The sequence below is a fragment of the Pan paniscus genome, chromosome X (assembly GCF_029289425.2).
Source record: "Pan paniscus chromosome X, NHGRI_mPanPan1-v2.0_pri, whole genome shotgun sequence".
In the NCBI taxonomy this organism is placed as follows: domain Eukaryota; kingdom Metazoa; phylum Chordata; class Mammalia; order Primates; family Hominidae; genus Pan; species Pan paniscus.
The window spans coordinates 25,704,901-25,727,979 of record NC_073272.2 but is presented as its reverse complement, the minus strand read 5'-3'; the positions used below and the strand labels follow the sequence as shown (position 1 = coordinate 25,727,979).

The 23,079-nt window shown below is 42.8% G+C and overlaps 2 protein-coding genes across 5 annotated transcripts in view; one reads left to right on the top strand and one right to left on the bottom strand.

Annotated features, from left to right (window-relative positions):
* Positions 1 to 19,542, bottom strand: part of CXHXorf58 (chromosome X CXorf58 homolog) — a 31,817-nt gene extending 12,275 nt beyond the window's left edge. For both annotated transcript variants that reach the window (XM_055106807.1, XM_003819577.5), the window contains exons 1-6: positions 19,201 to 19,542; positions 17,132 to 17,267; positions 15,698 to 15,797; positions 11,749 to 11,843; positions 11,215 to 11,326; positions 164 to 295 (exon numbers count right to left, since the gene is read on the bottom strand). In XM_055106807.1, the coding sequence (XP_054962782.1) occupies positions 164 to 295; positions 11,215 to 11,326; positions 11,749 to 11,843; positions 15,698 to 15,797; positions 17,132 to 17,247 (555 nt within the window). In that variant the 5' untranslated portion in view covers positions 17,248 to 17,267; positions 19,201 to 19,542. The remainder of the gene's footprint in view (positions 1 to 163; positions 296 to 11,214; positions 11,327 to 11,748; positions 11,844 to 15,697; positions 15,798 to 17,131; positions 17,268 to 19,200) is intronic.
* A 25-nt stretch (positions 19,543 to 19,567) lies between these two features.
* Positions 19,568 to 23,079, top strand: part of APOO (apolipoprotein O) — a 73,865-nt gene continuing 70,353 nt past the window's right edge. For 2 of the 3 annotated variants that reach the window (XM_055106808.2, XM_003819576.5), the window contains exon 1: positions 19,568 to 19,835. In XM_055106808.2, the coding sequence (XP_054962783.1) occupies positions 19,827 to 19,835 (9 nt within the window). In that variant the 5' untranslated portion in view covers positions 19,568 to 19,826. The remainder of the gene's footprint in view (positions 19,836 to 23,079) is intronic. The other variant, XM_063601785.1, reaches the window with a different exon arrangement.

Sequence of the window (23,079 nt, the reverse complement as noted above, 5' to 3'; positions counted from 1 at the left end):
TCTATAGAATATATTTGAAAAATAAAATAAAATATAATAAAATAGTAAATTTTATATTGTGTTATATTTTACCGTAATAAAAAAGTATGATTCTATCTTCTTGGATGACAGAGTTAGGAAGACTTGCTTGGTTTGTTTGTTTTTCTAAATCTAAATTCCTTACTTGTACATAATCTTGCATGGTGACAACATCCATTATATCAGTTACTTTGGACTTCGGGAAAATACGTTCATCTTCCATAATTATACGGTGAAATTTCCTTTCCCCCATTAGTTTGCAAGCATCAACCACTGCCTGTAAAGAGAATAGAAAACAGACTTTAAAAATAGTAGAATAGCATTAATGATCAGCACGCCCTTTACATATTTCTTCTGACAAATACATCAAATATTGTTCCTTTCTTCTAGCAGCTTGCTATTCAATAGAAAGGCTGCATTTGCAAAGAGATTATATAGGGATTATTAAACCACTTAAAATTGTTTCCATAGCTTTATCTACATAGGTTTTTTTTTTTTTTTGAAACGGAGTCTTGCTCTGTCACCTAGGCTGGAGAACAGTGGTGCCATCTCAGCTCACTGCAACCTCCACCTCCTGGGTTCAAGCGATTCTCCTGCCTTAGCCTCCTGAGTAGCTGGGACTACAGGCACATGCCACCACACCTGGCTAATTTTTTGTATTTTTAGTAGAGACCAGCTTTCGCCGTGTTAGCCAGGATGGTCTCGATCTCCTGACCTCGTGATCCGCTCACCTCGGCCTCCCAAAGTGCGGGATTATAGGCGTGAGCCACCGCGCCAGGCCATCTACATAGTTTTTAAATGCAGCTAGAGGAATTGCTGAGTCCAGAATCCTCAGAGAACATAGTTTTAAAACAACTGGTTTTTCCCCTTAAAAGACTTTTAATTCTTTTATTTTGAAAAGCAAAACAAACCTGTAATATCATTCGTGCGGTCAATGCAGAGAAAACTTATCTGGTGATTCAACAAGTTACCGTAGGAACTGCAATGAAAGGTGTCACTAGTACCACCTCTCTTTTATGTGTTAGTACACTGCTGGTAAGTGGAAACATGTATATTTCAGACTGTTTAAGCCTCCCTCCCTTCAGACTTCATTCTCAGCAGCTAAAAAGTGGCAAATAGAGGGGTTTTCTTTTCTCTCCCAAATGTCAACATTTTATGCTCAAGGAAAGCACCTGAGAGGTCAGAGACAGAAGAATCACAGAATATATGGAAGCTCAAATCCTGTTGGGCCCTACTTATACCATACCCTTCCACATATAAGTATCCTGTGCTAAGAGCTATACATAGACTGTGAGTAGAGACTTAAGTACTCTGCACCCCCGCCATAAGTATGTGCTGACTCTTCTAACACATATTTATATTACAGATCTGTACTTCTGGCCACAAAGGGTATGTTTATATGAAGGGAAGGATAGCACAAAAGAAAATTCAGGGCGGGCGTGGTGGCTCACTCCTGTAATTCCAGCACTTTGGGAGGCCGAGGCAGGTGGATCACCTGAGGTCAGGAGTTCGAGACCAGCCTGGTCAACATGGTGAAACCTCGTCTCTACTAAAAATACAAAAATTAGCCAGGCGTGGTGGCAGGTGCCTGTAATCTCAGCTGCTCGGGAGGCTGAGGCAGGAGAATCGCTTAAACCCGGGAGGCGGAGGTTGCAGTGAGCCGAGATCATGCCACTGTACTCCAGCCTAGGGGACACAGCAAGACTCTGTCTCAAAAAAAAAAAAGAAAAGAAAAGAAAATTCAAACATCTTTTGATTCCAGATAAGTTTCTTTCTTCCTTTGTATGTCAGAATGCGGTATTTGTGAAAGTATGGGAACTCTGTGTTACAATGTTGATACAAGGCCTAAAAGAGTGGTTGAGGCCAGGCACGGTGGTTCACACCTGTAATCTCAGCACTTTGGAAGGCCGAGGCAGGTGGATCGCCTGAGGTCAGGAGTTCGAGATCAGCCTGGCAAACATGGCAAAACCCTTTTTCTACTAAAAATGCAAAAATTAGCCTAGCATGGTGGCATGTGCCTGTAAACCCAGCTACTCGGGAGGCTGAGGCAGGAGAAACGCTTGAACCTGAGAGGTGGAGGTTGCAGCGAGCTGAGATCATGCCACTGCACTCCAGTCTGGGTGACAGAGTGAGATGCTGTCTCAAAAAAAAAAAAAAAAAAAGAGAAAAGAAAGAGTGGTTGAGACAGGATCAAAACTGAGAATCACTGTTCTTTTTTCTTAACACACAACAGCAAGCTATAATGCATTTTCTATTCCAATTCTCACTTTTGTTATTCAGACTATTCCTTTATTTATTTTTTTAAATTCCAAAGCTTAGAATATCACAGACACATGTAGAAAATGAAAAAGGAAGAAAACATTCAAATGGTTGAATGGTTGAAGTTTTATTCCTAACGTATAGAACTGAAGAGACAAACAGTTTAGTGAAAATGTGATATGGAACTTTCCTTTAGGTAGATCATTTTTGCTTTATATTTCATTAATTTCTTCTTTTTTTTCCAGCATGCTATTTTATTGATGTAACAACATTTTCAATAAAGTTGGTAAATTATCACTATATTACTGTCTTATAGCAACATAGTAAGAGCTCTAGAGATTGTATAAGCATAAAATGTGAATTTAAAAAAACAATATGTAGGATTTTTATCAGGGCAAGCATTTCCATAACCATAAATATTTCCCTTTTTTTATTATTACACTTTAAGTTTTAGGGTACATGTGCATAATGTGCAGGTTAGTTACATATGTATACATGTGTCATGTTGGTGTGCTGCACCCATCAACTCGTCATTTAACATTAGGTATATCTCCTAATGCTATCCCTCCCCCCTCCCTCATCCCCACAACAAATTTCTTTATACATTACACAACTAAAGAAAAGATAGGCCGGGTGTAGTAGCTCACACCTGTAATCCCAGCACTCTGGGAGGCCAAAGCAGGTGGATCACCTGAGGTCAGGGGTTCGATTCCAGCCTGGCCAACATGGTGAAACCCCGTCTCTACTAAAACATACAAAAATTAGCTAGGCAGGGTGGTGAGCACCTGTAATCCCAGCTACTTGGGAGGCTGAGGCAGGAGAATCGCTTGAACCCAGGAGGTGGAGGTTGCACTGAGCCTAGATTGTGCCACTGCACTCCAGCCTGGGCGACAGAGTGAGACTCCACCTCATAAATAAATAAATAAATAAATAAATAAATAAATAAATAAAATAAAGATAGTATTGGCAAATCTCTCCATTATGTTTTCTTGTAATTAATTTCCAACATTTTATGGTTCTAATTAACCAGCCCCACAGTGACACTAAAGGTAAAAACAAGTAATTGTACACTGAACAGGTATGAAGACCATATAATTTCTGCTTTAGGAATTTCTGTAGGCATAACTATAATTTACTTTAGCTGAAGTTACTAAAAAAGGGTTTTTAAAATTTTTATTATTATTTTTTGAGACGGAGTCTTGCTCTGTCACCCAGGCTGGAGTGCAGAGGTGCCATTTCGGCAGACGGCAACCTCCGCCTTCTGGGTTCGAGCGATTCTCCTGCCTCAGCCTCCTGAGTAGCTGGGACTACAGGCGTGCACCACCATGCCCAGCTAATTTTTGTTTTCAATAGAGACGGGGTTTCACCATGTTGGCCAGGCTGGTCTCGAACTCCTGACCTTCTGTTCCACCTTCCTCGGCCTCCCAAAGTGTTGGGGTTACGCCCAGCTAATTTCTGTATTTTCAGTAGAGATGGGGTTTCACCATGTTGGCCAGGCTGGTCTCAAACTCCTGACCTCAGGTGATCTGCCTGCCTCGGCCTCCCAAAGTGCTGGGATTACAGGCGTGAGCAACAGTACAAAAGGTATTTATTTAGGGTTTTTTTTTTTTTCTGAGACAGAGTCTCCCTCTATCGCCCAGGCTGGAGTGCAGTGGTGCCATCTTGACTCACTGTAACCGCTGCCTCCCGGGTTCAAGCAATTCTCCTGCCTCAGCCTCCTGAGTAGCTGGGACTACAGGTGCGTGCCACCATGCCTGGCTAATTTTTTTTTTTTTTGTATTTTTAGTAGAGACAGTTTCGCCATTTTGGCCACACTGGTCCTGAAATGACCTCAAGTGATCCGCCCACCTTAGCCTCCCCAAAAAGGTATTTATTGACAGGTCCTCCCTACACTGCCCCACTCAGCCACCACCACCAATCTCTCCAAGACCCAGTTTCCTTATGTGTGCAGTGCCTCAGTTGTGTGCCTCATCTGTGTCTGGCCCATTCTGGTCCCTCAGCCAAAGAAAAACATGCCTGGCAGCATAGGGCAAGCTCTCTGCCCACCTGTGAGAGGGGTTTGAGAAATGTTTGCTGTCCAATGGCCAAGATGTTCTTTCTCAGACATCTGCAGTGTATGGCCAAAGTCAAGAAAGTCCTTCTCCATAGGAAGCAATGGGAAAGAAGAGCCTAGAGCCAGGAGAAAAGCAAGGGCAAAAACTAGGCAAAGATTCCAGGATACCAGCCAATCAGGGTAGGATTCAAGAGGCAGGTTCTGTTCTTAGTGGGTGACTCAAAGCGTCAAAGCGGGCCATCTCTAAATCTGGCACTTATCCTGATACTCAGCATCTCTGTGGCCAGAAGCCCCCACAGCTCTGTGGCTATTTGCTGGCCTAGATCCACACTTGGGCTTGTAAAGCTACTCTAGTATCTCAAGACACTTTCCTGTTTCTACTGGGAACTGTCACTCATGGAAGAGGTAATAACTGGTATCCATGCATTGGAACAGTTTCTTGGTTTGGAACAGTCCAATTACATACAGGTTCAGAATAAACAAAACCACCATAACTGCATGGTTGTTTTAACCTCAAAATGTACATAGTACAGTGGAAACACAGAGAAGTGTTCAAGTCTCAGTTATGCTCCTGGCAAGTCTTTCCAACTTCTAGCTTCCTAATAGGGAAAATGGGAATAATGTGTCCCTAACCAGAGTTATTGCAGGGCCATCTAAGAGAATGTGTATGCTGCTGTTTAGCATAGTTCCTAACTCTCAGGAGTGGTTAAGAACTGGGACTTTGGAGGCAGGCTACTAGGTCTTGATCTCGGTTCCTTCATTTTCCAGGTGTGAGACCTTAGGCAAGTTAGTCTTTTTTGTTTGTTTGTTTTTGTTTTTGTTTTTTTGAGACAGACTCTCACTCTGTCACTCAGGCTGGAGTGCAGTGGTGCAATCTCGGCTCACTGCAACCTCCGCCTCCTGGGTTCAAGCGATCCTCCTGCCTTAGCCTCCCGAGTAGCTGGGATTACAGGCACGTGCCACCGCGCTTGGCTAATATTTGTATTTTTAGTAGAGATGGGTTTCACCATGTTGGCCAGGCTGGTCTCGAACTCCTGACCTCAAGTGATCCGTCTGCCTCGGCCTCCCAAAGTATTAGGATTACAAGCGTGAGCCACAGCACCCGGCCCTCAGTCTTTTTTAAAATGAGGATAATAACAGAAAATACACTGTAGTGTTTATGATAATTAAATAGAGTAATGTGCATAAAATGTTTAAGATCATATTTGATAGAAAGTGCTCAGTAGGCTCAGCACTTTGGGAGGCGGAAGTGGGCAGATCGCTTGAGGCCAGGAGTTCGAGATCAGCCTGGCCAACATAGCAAAACCTCCTTTCTACTAAAAAAAATGCAAAAATTAGCCAGGCATGGTGGCACATGTCTGTAATCCCAGCTACTCAGCTGGCTAAGACATGAGAATTGCTTGAGCCTGGGAGGGGGAGGTTGCAGTGAGCCAAGATTGCGAGATGGTGCCACTGCACTCCAGCTTTGGCAACAGATTAAGACCTTGTCTAAAAAACAACAACAACAACAACAACAAAAAACAAAAACACAAAAAACAAAAACAAACAAACAAAAAACACAAAGAGACAAAGAGCAACAGAGTTGAGTAAGCTTAGAGTGAGAAATATTCCATATTTACAAGTTTTCTATCAACCATGAATCCAAGTGTTACCAGAGTTTGAAGCTGAACTAAAGGGAAAAAGGAACCTTAAACTGTTCTCTTCAAGTTGGGTATGTTCTGATCATTTAAAACCCGTTATGATGTTTAGTGAAAAATTCAAGGTCAATAATATGACCACATTTTTATAATAAGAACAAAATTTAAAAATCTCTATGTGTGTATTTTCATGGGAAACATGAAGGATACACAGCAAACCATTAACAATGACTACCCCAGGAGAATGAAAGTTGTAGCACAGAAGATAAAGGCACGGAGGCATATTTTTCTATCTGCGGGCTAATTTAAACAAAAATTTAAGTTATTATACAGCATTATGATGGGTTTTAATGCATAAGCAGTGATTTCCAATCACTGCCTCTAAGGTTCTCATTTGCTCAAGCCTGTGTACAGCAAGGGGGTGGCAGGAGTAGACCCAGGAGGATTTCAGTTCTTGAAAAAGCCTCATTATATAATCCTAGGAAAGAAACAATTGATGATATTTTATAGGTGTAACTACAAGCTTATTCTATACATAAATGTGGCATAAATTTATCCTTCAAGTAGGATAAACATATACTTCCACATTTGAAGTCGATCTATGTAAATATTAATGTTCTTGAAACACCATATTCCATAATGAAAACATGTAGCTCATTTTCTAGGTTTTTTTTTTTTTTTTTTGGACGGAGTTTTGCTCTTGTTGCCCAGGCTGGAGTGCAATGGTGCGATCTCAGCTCACTGCAACCTCTGCCTCCTGGGTTCAAGCGATTCTCTTGCCTCAGCCTCCCAAGTAACTGGGATTACAGGCGCCCACCACCACACCTGGCTAATTTTGTATTTTAGGTAGAAACGGGGTTTCACCATGTTGGCCAGGCTGGTCTCGAACTCCTGACCTCAGGTTATCCTCCCGCCTCGGCCTCCCAAAGTGCTGGGATTACAGGCATGAGCCACCGAGCCTGGCCTCATTTGATAATTTTCTGAAATAAAGTTAAATTTTCTCTGATACTACCTGAGAACATGGAGAAAAGTGGTCCCTTTTCCTTTTCTAAAACTCTTCAGAGTCAATGCCGCACATGCAGGATCTGATCAGAAACTGCCAGGCTGTGTGGTCTTCTCTCCTGCATACATGCTAGAACTCATGATTTAAGATGGGCCACAGTTTTTGTGTACATTTCCAGAAGGGGGATCTTGCCAGGGTTACAGAAAAATAACCTTTGATATGTGGTTTATAAAAGGCAAAATATGAGAATGTCCATCTTTTTAAAACTTAAATATAGTCATGTATAAGGGTCCAAGGAGTAAAACCTGTACTGTAGAGCCTTGCTATTAAAAGTGTGGTTTACATCACAAGCCTATCCGGATTTGCCACCTGCTGACTGTAGAGCCCTTGGGCCTTGAGTAAATGGTAGCCAGGCAGTGGTCACTGTGGGCCTTGGGAGAGACCCAGTGCTATGCTTGCTTCAGGTCCGACCCAGTGCAGTCCCAGTGGTGGTGGTGGCCACAAGGGTGCTTGTTTTACCCGTCCCCCAGCTCCAGGCTGCTCAGTACAGAAAGAGAGAGATTCCATTTATTGGGGGAAAAGTAGGGAAAGAGAACAAAAGTCTCTGCCTGGTAATCCAGGGAATTCTTCCGGATCTTAGCCAAGAACAACAAGGCAGTACCTCTACAAGTCTGCAAGAGCCACAGTGTTACTGGGCTTGGGGTGCCCCCTAATGCAGATATGGCTGCAGTGACCAAAGATTTAGATCACGACACCTGAGTCCCTTTGAATACTTGGAAAGCCTTTTCACGAAGGACAGGTTACAAACAAGCGCAGACTGTAAAGACTACAATAAATACTACGATACCTAACTCTTCGATGCCCAGACATTGGCAAACATCCATAAGCATCAAGACCATTCAGGAAAACATGACCTCACCAAAGAAACTAAATAAGGCACCAGTGATCAATCCTAGAGAGACAGAGGTATGTAACCTTTCAGATAGAGAATTCAAAATAGCTGTTTTTGTGTTCATGTTCTGACGTAAAAAAACAAAAAACAAACAAAATAGCTGTTTTGAGAAAGCTCAACAAAATTCAAGATAACACAGAGAAGGAATTCAGAAACCTATCAGATAAATTTAACAAAGAGAATGAAATAATTAAAAATAATCGAGCAGAAAGAAATTCTGGAGCTGAAAAATGCAATGGACACACTGAAGAATGCATCAGAGTCTCCTAACAGAGGAACTGATCATGCAGAAGAATTAGTGAACTTGAAGATAGGCTATTTGAAAATACACAATTAGAGCAGACAAAAGAAAACAAATAAAAAAGAATGACTCACGCCTACAAGATCTAGAAAATAGCCTCAAAAGGGTGAATCTAAGAATTATTGGCCCTAAAAAGGAGGTAGAGAGATAGATCAGGGTAGAAAGTTTATTCAAAGGGATAACAGCAGAGAACTTCCCAAATTCAGAGAAAGATATCAATATCCAAGTAAAGAAGGTTACAGAACACCAAGCAGATTTAACCCAAAGACTACCTCAAGGCATTTAATAATCAAACTCCCAAAGGTCAAGGATAAAGAAAGAATCCTAAAATCAGCAAGAGAAAAGAAACAAACAACATACAAAGGAGTTCCAATACGTCTGGCAGCAGACTTCTCATTGGAAGCCTTACAGGCTGAGAGAGTGATGTAACATATTTAAAGTGCTGAAGGAAAAATAAAAACTTTTATCCTAGAATAGTATATGCAGTGGAAATATCCTTCAAACATGAAGGAGAAATAAAGACTTTCTCAGACAAAAGCTTAGGAATTTTGTCAATAACAGACTTGTCCTACAAGAAATGCTAAAGGGAATTCTTCAATCTGAAAGAAAAGGTCATTAATAAACAATAAGAAATCTGAAAGTACAAAATTCACTGGTAATAGTAAGTACACAGAAAAACAGTATTATAACATTGCAATTGTGGTGTGTAAACTACTCATATCTTGAATAGAAAGACTAGAAGATGAACTGATCAAAAATAATAACTACAATAACTTTTCAAGACATAGACAATACAATAAGATATTAATAGAAACAACAAAAAGTTAAAAAGTGGGGAGATGAAGTTAAAGTGCAGAGTTTTTATTTGGTTTCTCTTTGCTTGTTTGTTATTTTTTTGTTTGTTGAAGCAATCTGTGTTAATCTGTCACCAGTTTAAAATAATGGGTTATAAGATATTGTTTGCAAGCCTCATGGTAACCTCAAATCCCAAAACATACAACAGATGCACAAAAAATAAAAAGCAAGAAATTAAAACATACCACCAGAGAAAATCACCTTCACTAAAAGGAAGGCAGGAAGGAAAGAAAGAAGGAAGAGAAGACCACAAAACAACCAGAACAAATATGAAAATGGCAAAACTAAGTCTGTACTTCTCAGTAATAACATTCATGTAAATGGACTAAACTCTCCAATCAAAAGATATAGAGTGGCTGAATGAATTTTTTAAAAAGTGTGGTTTCGAGGTCAGGAGATTGAGACCATCCTGGCTAACACGGTGAAACTCCATCTCTACTAAAAATACAAAAAAAATTAGCCGGGCGTGGTGGCGGGAGCCTGTAGTCCCAGCTACTCGGGAGGTTGAGGCAGGAGAATGGCGTGAACCCGGGAGGCGGAGCTTGTAGTGAGCCAAGATCGTGCCACTGCACTCCAGCCTGGGCGACAGAGCGAGACTCCGTCTCAAAAACATAAAATAAAATAAAATAAAGTGTGGTTTATGGACCAGCAGCAGCGGCAGCATTTTAACAAGATTCCCAGGTGATTCCTATACTGTAGACACAATTTGTGGTGAATATTCATGAAACTTAAAAGTATGATGAGAGTGCCAGGCGTGGTGGCTCACGCCTGTAATCCCAGCACTTTGGGATGCCGAGGCGGGTAAATCACCTGAGGTCAGGAGTTCGAGACCAGCCTGGCCAACATGTTGAAACCCCGTCTCTACTAAAAATACAAAAATTGGCCAGGTGTGGTGGCGCATGCCTGTAATCCCAGCTACCTGGGAGGCTGAGGCAGGAGAATCACTTGAGCCTGGGAGGTGGAGGTTGTGGTGAGCTGAGATCGCACCATTGCACTCCAGCCTGGGCAACAAGAGTGAAACTCTGTCTCAAAATAAATAAAGAAATAAATAAGTATGATGAGAATTCATGTGAAAAAAGGATAAATATTTGAAAGTTCATTTTCTTTCTTTCTTTTTTTTTTTTTTTTTGAGATAGAGTCTCACTCTGTTGCCCAGGCTGGGGTGCAGTGGTGCGATCTCAGCTCCCCACAACCTCTGCCTCCAGGGTTCAAGCAATTCTCCTGCCTCAGCCTCCTGAGTATCTGGGATTACAGGCATGCACCACTACGCTTGGCTAATTTTTGTATTTTTAGTAGAGACGGGGTTTCACCATGTTGGCCAGGCTGGTCTTGAACTCCTGACCTCAGGTGATTTGCCCGCCTTGGCCTCCCAAAGTGCTGGGATTACAGGCATGAGCCACCGTGCCTGGCTGAAAGTTCATTTTCAATAGCATAGTCCAGACCATTTTTTTTCTAAATGTGCTACCAGAATCAAAGAAATAATAACATTCCATTAAAACAAATAAAATGGCATTAAATTAAATGTTCTGCATAATTTAAGAGCCCTGACCAATTTTAGTCTTTTTTTTTTTTTTTGAGACAGAGTCTCACTGTGTCGCCCAGGCTGGAGTGCAGTGGTACGATCTTGGCTCACTGCAGCCTCCACCTCCTGGGTTCAAGTGATTCTCCTGCCTCAACCTCCCGAGTAGCTGGGATTACAGGCATGTGCCACCATACCTGGCTAATTTTTATATCTTTAGTAGAGATGGGGTTTCACCATGTTGGCCAGGCTGGTCTCAAACTCTTGACCTCAGGTGATCTGCCCGCCTCGGCCTCCCAAAGTGCTGGCATTACAGGCATGAGTCACTGCGCCTGGCCTAGTCTATTATTAACAAATCAAAATTTTAATACATAAAAATGGATGGATATTTTCTAGAGCCTTAATTAAGTAATTCACTCCAAATGTCTTTTTTTTTTTTTTTTTTAGCTGGTAAGTGGAGACACTTTGAAACATGGTGCTTAAAAAAAAACACACTACCTACCTGGTGGGCTGTTTCATGGTGAAATAACTTATTCTGTATAATTTGAATGCAATTCAGATACTATGTAGATGTTAAGAAGCTAAGTTAACATAAAATGTACATCATGAAACGTCACCTTACTTGACGGCATTAATACATTTTTTCCGCTAAAATACTTGTAACCATGGCCATCAGTATGAAGAAAAATTTTAAACACGATGAAAGGTGGAAACGTTTCACCTCTAAATCTGAAATAAAGATAAAAATTTAGTTATTTGGCATCAGGTTTTGGGCTCAGTTGCTTTTCCCCCTTATACTTAAGATAATTCATACAGTTTCTTGTATACAGGGTAAAGGCTATGTCAGAGCATGTAAAGAATTGGTAATGAAATGGATCACATAGGATGTAAGACCCACACTTTGGTGTACTCACAACTATTCTCATACCTGTGTAAGACTGAATACAGAATGGGAGATGAGAGCTACTCTCATGGCAACTTTTAGCCACAGAGTCATGCCTCGGTTTCTTCACATAACAAATGTAAATAAGAATAACACATTTACTTTGTAATTAAGTTCTGAGAAGTTATGAGAATTAAAAAAATCCATATCTAAGATTTCCTCATATTAACTAAGTACTTCTTGAAATAAATCAGCATAGATACATTACCTGAATCTAATTTTACACTGCATAGTAGGATCCTTAATAAGCTTAGCCTCTAAGGGGGCCACTTTCTTCAGTATTTCATGTGTTACATAGAATTCCTGAAATAAAGGACAGTGCTGTAAAAGGAAAGCAGTATCCCACCCAGACACAATTTATGGACTATAACAGAGGCAACGTGGTAAAGTGAACAGTATGCTGGACTTGGAGTTCTGAAGGGGTGGGTTTTTGTTTTGGCACCTCCACTTACCATCTGTGTAGCCTTGAGCCAGTTACTTAATCATTTTGGCCTCCAACTTTGGTTATCTGTCCCTTTTAGAGATCAAAGGCACTATTATTTCCCTATGACAGCACTTTTCACAATATATTATAATTACTTATCAACTTGTCTGTGCCTCCTACTAGACTGTAAGCTTCATGAAGGTAGGGATGGTGGCTTTTCTCTTTACCACTATATTCCTAGCATCTAATACAGTGCCTGGAACACAGCAGATGCTTAAGAAGTATTTGTTGAATGAATCACTGTAAGATGAGGATGATAATAGTAATAAGTTACTAGCTTTTAAGCACCTTTTATGTACCATATACTACTATGTTAGGTGCCTTATATACATTAGCTCATTTAATCCTTACATCAGCAACACTATGAGAATTTTTTGTTTGTTTTGAGACGGAGTCTCGCTCCGTCGCCCAGGCTGGAGTGCGGTGGCGTGATCTCGGCTCACTGCAACCTCCGCCTCCCAGGTTCAAGCGATTCTCCTGCCTCAGCCTCCCGAGTAGCTGGGACTACAGGCACCTGCCACCACGCCAGGCTAATTTTGTATTTTTTCAGTAGAGACGGGGTTTCACCATATTGGCCAGGCTGGCCTCGAACTCCTGACCTTGTGAGCCGCACGCCTCAGCCTCCCAAAGTGCTGGGATTACAGGTGTGAGCCACCACTCAGGCTGCAGTGCAATGGCATGATCTCAGCTCACCGCAACCTCCACCTCCCGGGTTCAAGTGATTCTCCTGCCTCAGCCTCCTGAGTAGCTGGAATTACAGGCATGCACCACCATGCCTGGCTAATTTTGTATTTTTAATAGAGATGGGGTTTCTTCATGTTGGTCAGGCTGGTCTCGAGCTCCCGACTTCAGGTGATCCGCCTGCCTCAGCCTCCCAAAGTGCTGGGATTACAGGCGTGAGCCACTGCACCTGGCCCATTATGAGAATATTATCACGCCTATTTTACAGATGAGAAGGCTGAGGCTCAGGGAATTTTTGTAATTTATAAAAAGGCATACAGGTAGCAAATGGGGAAGCCAGGATTCATTTAGTTCTGTTTGACTCTAAAGTCCCAACTCTTTCCCCCAAACAACCTCAACCAACCCCGTTATGCCTATGATAATCACATAAAAATGTACACTAAAGAGCTTTTAGGCTGGGCACTGCGGCTCACGCCTATAATCCTGGCACTTTGGGGGGCCAAAGCGGGAGGATCACCTGAGGTCAAGAGTTCGAGACCAACCTGGTCAACATGGTGAAACCCCATCTCTACTAAAAATACAAAAATTAGCCAGGCGTGATGGCGGGCGCCTGTAGTCCAAGCTATTTGGGAGGCTGAAGCAGGAGAATCGCTTGAACCCGGGAGGCACAGGTTGCAGTGAGCCGAGATCATGCCACTGCACTCCAGCCTGGGTGACAGAGCAAGACTCTGTCTCAAAATAAATAAATAAATAGCTTTTAAAAGGACAAAACATTATTAAGTTAAGGTATTAAAGTATTACTATAACAGATAAAAAAGAATTTCCTTCTGTTACAAAAGTCTAAAAATACTATGAAACCAGCATTATAAAATTAAATACAAGTTCCATATTCAAAGACAATGAATAATAGACCTGAAATGCCAGGAGTTTACCTGGGTGGGTTTTCTCTGAAGTATTCAGACGGAGTCTTGCTCTGTCGCCCAGGCTGGAGTGCAGTGGCTCAAACTCGGCTCACTATAACCTCCACCTCCCCGGTTCAAGGTAGCTGGGATTACAGGCGCACACCACCACGCCCGGCTAATTTTTTTGTATTTTTAGTAGAGACGGGGTTTCACCATGTTGGCCAGACTGGTCTCGAACTCCTGACCTCAGGCAATCCACCTGCCTCGGCCTCCTAAAGATCCCAGCTCACGCTGGGATTACAGGCGTGAGCCACTGTGCCCAGCCGTATTCTGCTTTTACTGACATCAGAAATAGGTCTGTGGGTCAGATGGTGAACGGTGTATACATTGCTCAGACTTTATTATTTTTTTCAGAGCTGCTAAAATTCCCTTAAGAGTATCACTAATTGGCCGGGTGTGGTGGCTCACGCCTGTAATCCCAGCACTTTGGGAGGCCAAGGAGGGTGGATCACCTGAGGTCAGGAGTTTGAGACCAGCCTGGCTAACATGGTGAAACCCTGTCTCTACTAAAACTACAAAAAAAAAAAAAAAATTAGCTGGGCATGGCGGCACGCACCTGTAGTCCCAGCTACTAGGGAGGCGGAGGCAGGATAATCACTTGAACCTGGGTGGTGGAGGTTGCAGTGAGCCAAGATCATGCCACTGCACTCCAGCCTGGGCAACAGAGTGAGACTTCATCTCAAAAAAGAAAAGAAAAAAAAGAGTATCACTAATAATAGACTACTGGATTTATAGGTTGTTTTATTAGAATATTTGGTACTATGCCAAGGAAGGCTCTGCTAGGGTTGCCAGAGTTGCTTTCTGGAGGAGGGGGGATATGCACCTTTTTTTTTTGGTTTTGTTTTTCACTCAAGTAGGATCATGCTCTTCATACTGTCTGGTGCTTGCTTTTTTAACTGATGAGCTATCTTCATTTTCTTTCTATTGCAGAATCATGTTAAAGCTGCAAAGTTTAACACTATAAAAGCAGCAACACTTATTTAACCAGCATCATATCAATAGATATTATACAGTTTACTCCCTTTGCTGTTACAAACAACGGTGCAATCAAATTGTATATGTATTGTAGAATAGATTCTTAGAAGTAAAATTGCTGGATAAAAGGTAAGGGAACTTTTAATTCAGAGCTTTTTGAAGGGGGACAGAGTCTCACTCTGTCGCCCAGGCTGGAATGTAGTGGCGCAATCTCCGCTCACCATAACCTCCACCTCCTGGGTTCAAGCAATTCTCCTGCCTCAGCCTCCCAAGTAGCTGTGACTACAGGCGCATGCCACCACGCCTGGCTATTTTTTTGTATTTTAGTAGAGACAGGGTTTCTCAATGTTGGCCAAACTGGTCTCGAACTCCTGGCCCTCCTTGCCTTGGCCTCCCAAAGTGCTGGGATTACAGGCGTGAGATGCTGCACCTTGCAGATTCGGAGCTTTTTATTGTTGGAAGAGAACTGTCTCACATTTTCAAATAAGGAATCAAATTTAAAAACAAAACAAAACAAGCAGTATATTAATTTCAGAAAAAAGTAATAGTCATCCACATTTTAAAAAATCCAGAAATACTCATCTAGGGCTAACAGAAGAAACAATTCCAGAACTCCACGTGATATTATTAGATCCAAATAGAAGAGATAAAGAAAGGGCCGGGCGTGGTGGCTCACGCCTGTAATCCCAGCACTTTGGGAGGCCAAGGCAGGCAGATCACGAGGTCAGGAGATCGAGATCATCCTGGCTAACATGGTGAAACCCCATCGCTACTAAAAATACAAAACATTAGCCAGGCATGGTGACAGGTGCCTGTAGTCCCAGCTACTTGGGAGGCTGAAGCAGAAGAATCGCTTGAACCTGGGAGGCAGAGGTTGCAGTGAGCCGAGATTGTGCCACTGCACTCCAGCCTGGATGAAAGAGCCAGACTCCCTCTCAAAAAAAAAAAAAAAAAAAAAGAGGAGATAAAGAAGGTTATCTATTCGATCTTTAATTAATAGATCTTTTAGCTTGATAATTAAATCCCTCAGAGAAAAAAATAAGCAAAATACATACCGCTGCACAAATTGCGTGTTTTAGGAGTCGAAATATCATTTTGTTTGTATGAGATAACCAAGCCCTCTGTATTATTTGAGCTGAAATGTCTTTAAGCATTCTGAGAGAAAAAAAGAGGTTAATATTTATAAAGTAGTTTTCATTTTCCTAAAACCTTAGAGAACTATCAATTTATGCTTCCTCCTCCTGTACCTCCCCATCCCCCACTCTAAGACTGACCTAATGAGGAACATTTGGATGTGGTAATTGGAAGTGGTCATTTGCAGAATCTACTCAGAATGAGGATATGAAATACTTGAGGAGATTTCCCTTGAGATTAAAAAAAAAGTCCTGGCCAAAACTTTGTCATCAAAAGGCATATAAAATATAAATATATCATTAAGAGGCATGTATATTATAAATAAAAAGTACGAGGAGACAAGCTTACTTCCCAAAAACATTCACGACCTAAAATGAAACGTCCAACTAGTTCAAGTGCTATGAAAATGGAATGGGGAATAGTCAAAGTTACAGGAGGCCCAGTTCTCTTCTGGGGGTGGATGACTATGCCCTAGAAAAAGAAACTTCCTTCTCTGATCTTTGCTTGAACCAGGCTCATCCAGGTCAAGTCGGAATTATTCTACTTTTGATCATATCCCAGCACTGGCAGATTGTAGGGGTCTCCTCCTTCATACCTTCTCACCCCATCATTACCCCTTACAGCGCTATGTACAAAGACAGGTACTCCTGCATAATGCTACCCATTGGCTGGCAAAATGCAGGCTACAAGATATAAAGAAGAAAAGGCTAGGCCAGACACAGTGACTCACGCCTGTAATTCCAGCAGTTTGGGAGGCCGAGGCGGGTGGGATCACCTGAGGCCAGGAGATCGAGACCAGCCTGGCCAATATGGTGAAACCCCGTCTCTACTGAAAATATAAAAATTAGCCAGGCGTGGTGGTGCATGCCTGTAATCCCAGCTACTCGGAAGTCTGAGGCAGGAGAATCGCTTGAACCCAGGAGACAGAGGTTGCAGTGAGCCGAGATCGCACCACTGCACTCCAGCCTGGGTGGCAGAGTGAGACTCTGTCTGGAAAAAAAAAAAAAAAAAAAAGAAAGGAAAAAGCCTGAAGTGTGGAAACAAACCTTTGAACCTATCTGATGCCATTTATTAGCTGATAACTTTCTGCAAGCCACTTACCTTCTCCCGGTTGCTACTACTTCATTTATAAAATGTAAAAATTGTTTCACAAGGTTGTATCAGGATCAAGTAGATGTGTGTTAATATGCTTTGTAAATTAGAAAATGCAATTATAATTATTCAATTTGAAAGTAATTTTAAAACACAAAATCTTTGATTTATAAAACAAGAAGCATTTGAAGTTATCTGAATAAGTACTGTTTGGAAACTGTACAGTTGTGGAAGATAACACAAGGCAAAACACAGGTACTTACGATAGTAATGATCTTGCATTTCGTGCATCTGCGAAATGTACTCCGTGAACTTTTTGTAAGGATCTTGTACCTGATTTCAGAATACCTTTACGTGGTACATTTGAGGAACGATTCATTTTCCTTCCAATGAAGTAATCTGAAAGTACATAAATTAACCCTTTGAGGTCATAATTTATACTATTACACTGTTTGGACAAGACTCAAGTGCCATATGATTGTTGTACTAATTCTGAATCCTTTAAAAAGGAAGGCATTGTGGATCTCTTAAAGTTGCTTACAGTTTACATTCTTTGTGTACTAAAAATATTATATGGTATATGGAAAAGACAAGTAAATCTATCCATAGCCTTCTAACTGGTCTGTCTCCAGTCTTTTTCTCCTCTTATTCATCTTCCACACTACACCTGGAGTTAACTTTTTAACTCAATAATTCAATCTCCTCACTCTCCAGCTGTCTACCAACAAGCTCACTGAGGGCAGGAGGCATCTTGTTAACTACGGAGTCCTCAGTGCCTAGCACAGTGGAGAGTTTTTACATGTTTGTCTAAAAACGTTTTGTCCCAGTTGTATCATCAAATAACAGTGAGACTTTGGGCAAGTCACTTAACCTCTCAGTGGTTCAGTTCCCTCCTTGGTAAAGTGAGAGGGTATACACTAAATTTCTGATTCCACCTCCAACTTTCTATTCTTTAAAGCAACGAATTTGGATGCACTAACGCTCCAATTTGGATGCAGCTCCCAAATTCTTACTCACTGCTTGGTCTCTGTTACTAAACCAGGGGCTCTTTATCATTTCTTTTGGTGCCATGGACCCCTATGGACAGATCTCTTCTAAGAATTGGTTTTAAAACGCATAACATAAAATACATAGGATTACAAAGTGCTCCAATTATATTGAAATCATCAAAATATTTTTTAAAACAAAATTATAGTTAATGTGTCTTCTTAATGCATTAAATGAGCTCTAATAACTACTGTATTTTTGAAGTAGTAACGAGCATAAATATTTCAAGATCCCTGACATGACTGCAATGTAACATGAAAATATCTGTGCTTTCCATTGATGACAAAGTCATCAATGTTAATACTACTGTGGCTTGTTATCTACACTATAATTGAAAGAAACAAAGTTCAGTTAGAGGTTAGTGAAAATGAAGTTGTCATTTTTTCCCCCATACAAGTTCACATACCCCCTGAATTAAGAACTTCTGCCCTAATTTATCAATATGTTTCACATTTTTATGTATGTGTGACGTTACACTGCTGATGCAGAGAGCCTTCTGAGTCTATTCAGTATTTCTCCTTGGGGATGCCTTGGAATATACAATCCTCTTAAGAAAGAGAAAAGCAGCCCTTAACATCTGGGAGCTGGCTGGCAGTCACAGCTGGGCCTTGGTGTTACCACTGCTTCCTAACAACACCCGATCCAGAGCAAAGCTCCTGCTTCCTTGAACTCGCCCCAAAATCACCGAACCAAAGCCCAAATCCTATAATAAATCTAACTCTTTTACTGAAATATGTCACTGTGTTCCTACGTGTGCGTTCTCCTTGCAGCAATGAGAAACCCAATTTCTTCAACTACAGGTGTGCCCCTAGTGGTCTTTGGCTGGAGGGCAGTGGCACGTCACTGTACAAATTCTAAATTTTTCCAGATGCTCGCCTGGATGGGGCTTACACTTTTTATAGGATTAGGGCAGAAATACAGAATGAAATAGGAAATACATCCTCATTATGAGACAGTGCAACAATTGTTTTGGCTAGAACACGGGTTTCAAAGGCAGACTAATGGGTTTGGATCCTAGCTTCCCACTTCCTGTGTGGTCTTGTACAAATTACTTCTACGTGCCTCAGTTTCTTCATCTATGTATTGGGAATAATAATCATGCCCACCTACTTCCGTTGTTGGAAAGATTAGATGAATGTGAATAAAGAACTTAGATCAGGGCTGCGCATATCAAAGTGCTGTATCAGTGCTTGTTTACTCTTGTTAATAAGATAATTATTGCCATTATCAGTTACTTCTACAAGTATTAAGGGACAAACATTTGATTTCCAAAGAGGAGGCTTACCGCTTGTTTCTTAACGGGAAAAAATAAGGTCAGAGCCTTTTCCGATTAAAGGACACAGCATATTAGTTTAAATTTAAAACCGGAGAAACCTCCAGTCCTTGGTTAAAACCTTTCGTAAGGTAAATCCAGGCCGCCAACCGGCGGCTTCCGGCTGCGAGGCTTTCGAAGCCGCCGGTGGCCCTCCAAGCGCCCCCTCCCGGCAGCCTCTGCTCACAGAAATCCCAGTACACGCCGCTGGGCGCCCAGTCGCCGCTGCAAAGACAGTTTCCCAGCGCCGCGCAACGCCAGGCGCCTCCCTCCTCGCGCCTCCGCGTACCGTCCACACAGAGCCGGCGCTTTCTTGCCGCCTAGCAACCGCCGGCGCAGGGGCGGAGCCTCCTGGAGGGCGGGGTTTGCGTTCACCCGCTGCCCGGGCGCGACGCGCTGCGGCTCAGCGACGCGGCTTCTAGAACCGGGTGATTGAACTAAACCTTCGCCGCACCGAGTTTGCAGTACGGCCGTCACCCGCACTGCTGCCTGCTTGCGGTTGGAGAAATCAAGGCCCTACCGGGCCTCCGTAGTCACCTCTCTATAGTGGGTGTGGCCGAGGCCGGGGTGACCCTGCCGGAGCCACCGCTGCCAGCGACATGTTCAAGGTGAGAGCGTGGAGTCGAGTCACAGCTGTCACCGCCCCCTCCCGGCCGCCCGAGCCCTCCCCGCGCTCTCTTGGGGCCTCTCTGCAGCCAGGCCTGGCTCACCCCGAGGCTTTTCCCGCCACTGGGCCGGCTGCGTCCCGGCCCCGCGGTTCATTCACTGGTCTACCGGGGATGAGCGGCTGTCGGGTGGAGGCGGGAGACCCCCGGGTGGGTGGGGGCGGCCCTTTGGGTTGGGCTTTCGTGAATTAAACACTTTGAAAATTTAAAGTGCCTTCCCCCAAAGTACCCATCCCCTCGGCTAGTACCCTCTTGGGATCGTGGGTAGGGTGAGGCCAGCTCAGGGCACTGTGGGGTTCGCGGCTTTAGTTGCCTGGCAGGGTCAGGTTTCAGAACCTGATGTGTGGATGGGGGAGGGTCATTTTAGGAGAAGCTGTGCAGGGTATGGGGGAGGCTGGGGTGGGATGGCTGGGTGACGAGGGAAGCTGGAGCTTTGCTCCACTCCTCAGGGAACATTATTTAATACGGGCCAGTGGACCCCCTTCCCTGCGTTTTGTGAACTCGTGTCCTTTGGAAAAAAATCGACTTTTACGGTGAAGACTTAATTTCGAAAATCTGCACTTTAGCATAAAGCCATTATTCTACTTTTTAAAAAGTAAATTATATGTATTTTGTCATAAAAAATCACAGGCTACCAGAAATTAATCTACAAAATTGAGTCTTCAAGAAGCATAGTACCCATAAAATAGTGCTAATGAAATCTCAGAATTGTACTATTCATTTAAAAGTTTTATTGAGCTCTGCAATGTGCTTTGGGTACGTTAATAAAGGCTGTAAAATCAGAACATGCATTCTGCCTTCTAGTCCTGGCATTGCCACTTTCTAGCTGTGTGACCTTGGGCAAGTCACTGTGCCTATCTTCCTTTGGTGAAATTGGGGTAATAACGTCTACCTCATAGGGTTGTTATAAGGAGTAAGTTGGTATGTGTAAAGCACTTGGAAAAGGCCTAGTATTTGCTCTTACTCTGTTTTCAGGCAGCTCACAGTTTAGTCAGGAAGACAGATCCTATAATCAACATTCATTTGATAAATTTGTGTGTTAAACACCTGTTATGTGCTAGGAGCTCAGCTCCATTTCAGGGTTACAACAAGGAAAGATATGCTGTGGCCAGTTTAACTATATGTGTACCAACAGTGTAGTAAAGTAGTAAAAAGGAGAGCAGGATCCACTTGGCTTAACCAGGGGTTCCTAACCTGGGGCCCTCAGCTCCTCAAAGGATCTGCACATAGATTTCAGAGGATCCCTAAACTTTGATGGGGAAAAAACATAACTATTTTTAGCAATCTCCAATTGGAATTGAGCACTTCCTTTAGTTACGCATATGGGTAATGTCTCAGTTATCTATTGTTGGGTAACAAATCACTGCAAACCAGTGCCTTAAAACAAGAATTGTTTCTCAAAATCTGGGTTGGCTGGGCAGTTCTGCTGGTGACTTGACTGAAAGTTGGCTTCACTCCCATGTCTGGGGGCTTGGTGCCCCTCCATGTGCCTAGGTTGGACTTCCTCACTTGGTTACTGACTTCCAAGAGGGCAAGTCCCAAGGCACAAACACAGCATCATGTTTGCTGATGTCAAAACAAGTCACGTAGCCAAGTCCAGAGTTGATACGGTGGGGAACCACACAAGGTCATAGATATGAGTTGGTGCACTTCGCTGGGGGCCATTCATTTTACAAGTTCCTACTGTAACAAATCACAGTAGTATTAGCAGTACCTGTTACCAGTAGAAGTCACAGTACCAGCACAAGTCACAGACATTTTCATATTACATTACAGTTGTTGCAGATGTCAAAATATCACTTATGCTCATTACTACTTCAGAACTATGGTAGTTATAAGACTCACTGCTAGATCTTTTTGTTTAGTGGGCTAGTAAAGAAGCACATACTGCTTATATCAGATATTTGAGTTTAAAAAATAAGATTATTTCAATATAGTTGGGACTTTTTTGTACGCAATTAGAAGCATTATTTTGAGAAGGAGTCTATAGGACTCACTGACGGCCAAAGAGGTCCACGGCAGAAAAAAAGGTAAAGAACCCCTGGGGACTTCAGAGAAGGCTTCACAGACGGGACACTTAAATTTAGTTTTGAGACAGGTAGGAGTTCTTCAGGTAAAAGGGGTGGGGAACATCAGTGGTATTCCATTGGGGGAAGTGCTGGAAGCTCAGTTTTGATGTGTCAAGGGAAAGACATAGTGAGCTGAGATTATTATTATTATTATTATTATTATTATTATTCTTGTTATCATTATTATTTTTTTCAGGCAGAGTCTGGCCCTGTTGCCCGGGCTGGAGTGCAGTGGTGCGATCTTGGCTCACTGCAGCCTCCGCCTCCTGGGTTCAAGTGATTCTCCTGCCTCAGCCTCTGAGTAGCTAGGATTACAGGCGCCCGCCACCACACCTGGCTAATTTTTTTGTATTTTTAATAGAGACGGAGTTTCACCATGTGTTGGCCAGGCTGGTCTCGAACTCCTGACCTCGTGATTCGCCCGCCTTGGCCTCCCAAAGTGCTGGGATTACAGGTGTGACCCACCGCGCCCGACTGAACTGAGATTATTTCAGGTGAACATGTACTTTGGGTAGAAAAGATCACAACAAACCTTGGAGGACACCAAAATGTAGGAGTAGGCAGAGGAAAGGGGGAGGCCAGACTTGAGAAGCAGAAGTAGGAGCAGAAAAGAGTGATGTTTAGAAAATCGAGGGAGAAAAGTTTCAAGGAGAAATGGCTATGTTAGGATGCTTTCAGCTGGGAAAACCCAATTGCTTAAATAGTAAGGAAAATTCTCTCACAAAGTCCAGAGGAAGAATGGATTCCAGGCTCTGATTCAGTTGGTCAACAGTGTCAGGCCAGGCACGGTGGCTCACGCCTGTAATCCCAGCACTTCGGGAGGCCGAGGCGGGCGGATCACGAGGTCAGGAGATCGAGACCATCCTGGCTAACATGGTGAAACCCTGTCTCTACTAAAAATACAAAAAATTAGCCGGGTGTGGTGGCGGGCGCCTGTAGTCTCAGCTACTCGGGAGGCTGAGGCAGGAGAATGGCAAGAACCCGGGAGGCGGAGGTTGCAGTGAGCTGAGATCACACCACTGAACTCCAGCCTGGGAGACAGCGAGACTTCGTCCCAAAAAAAAAAAAAAAACCAGTGTCATCAAGGACCCATCTCTTCTTGGGTTTCCACAGTCAGG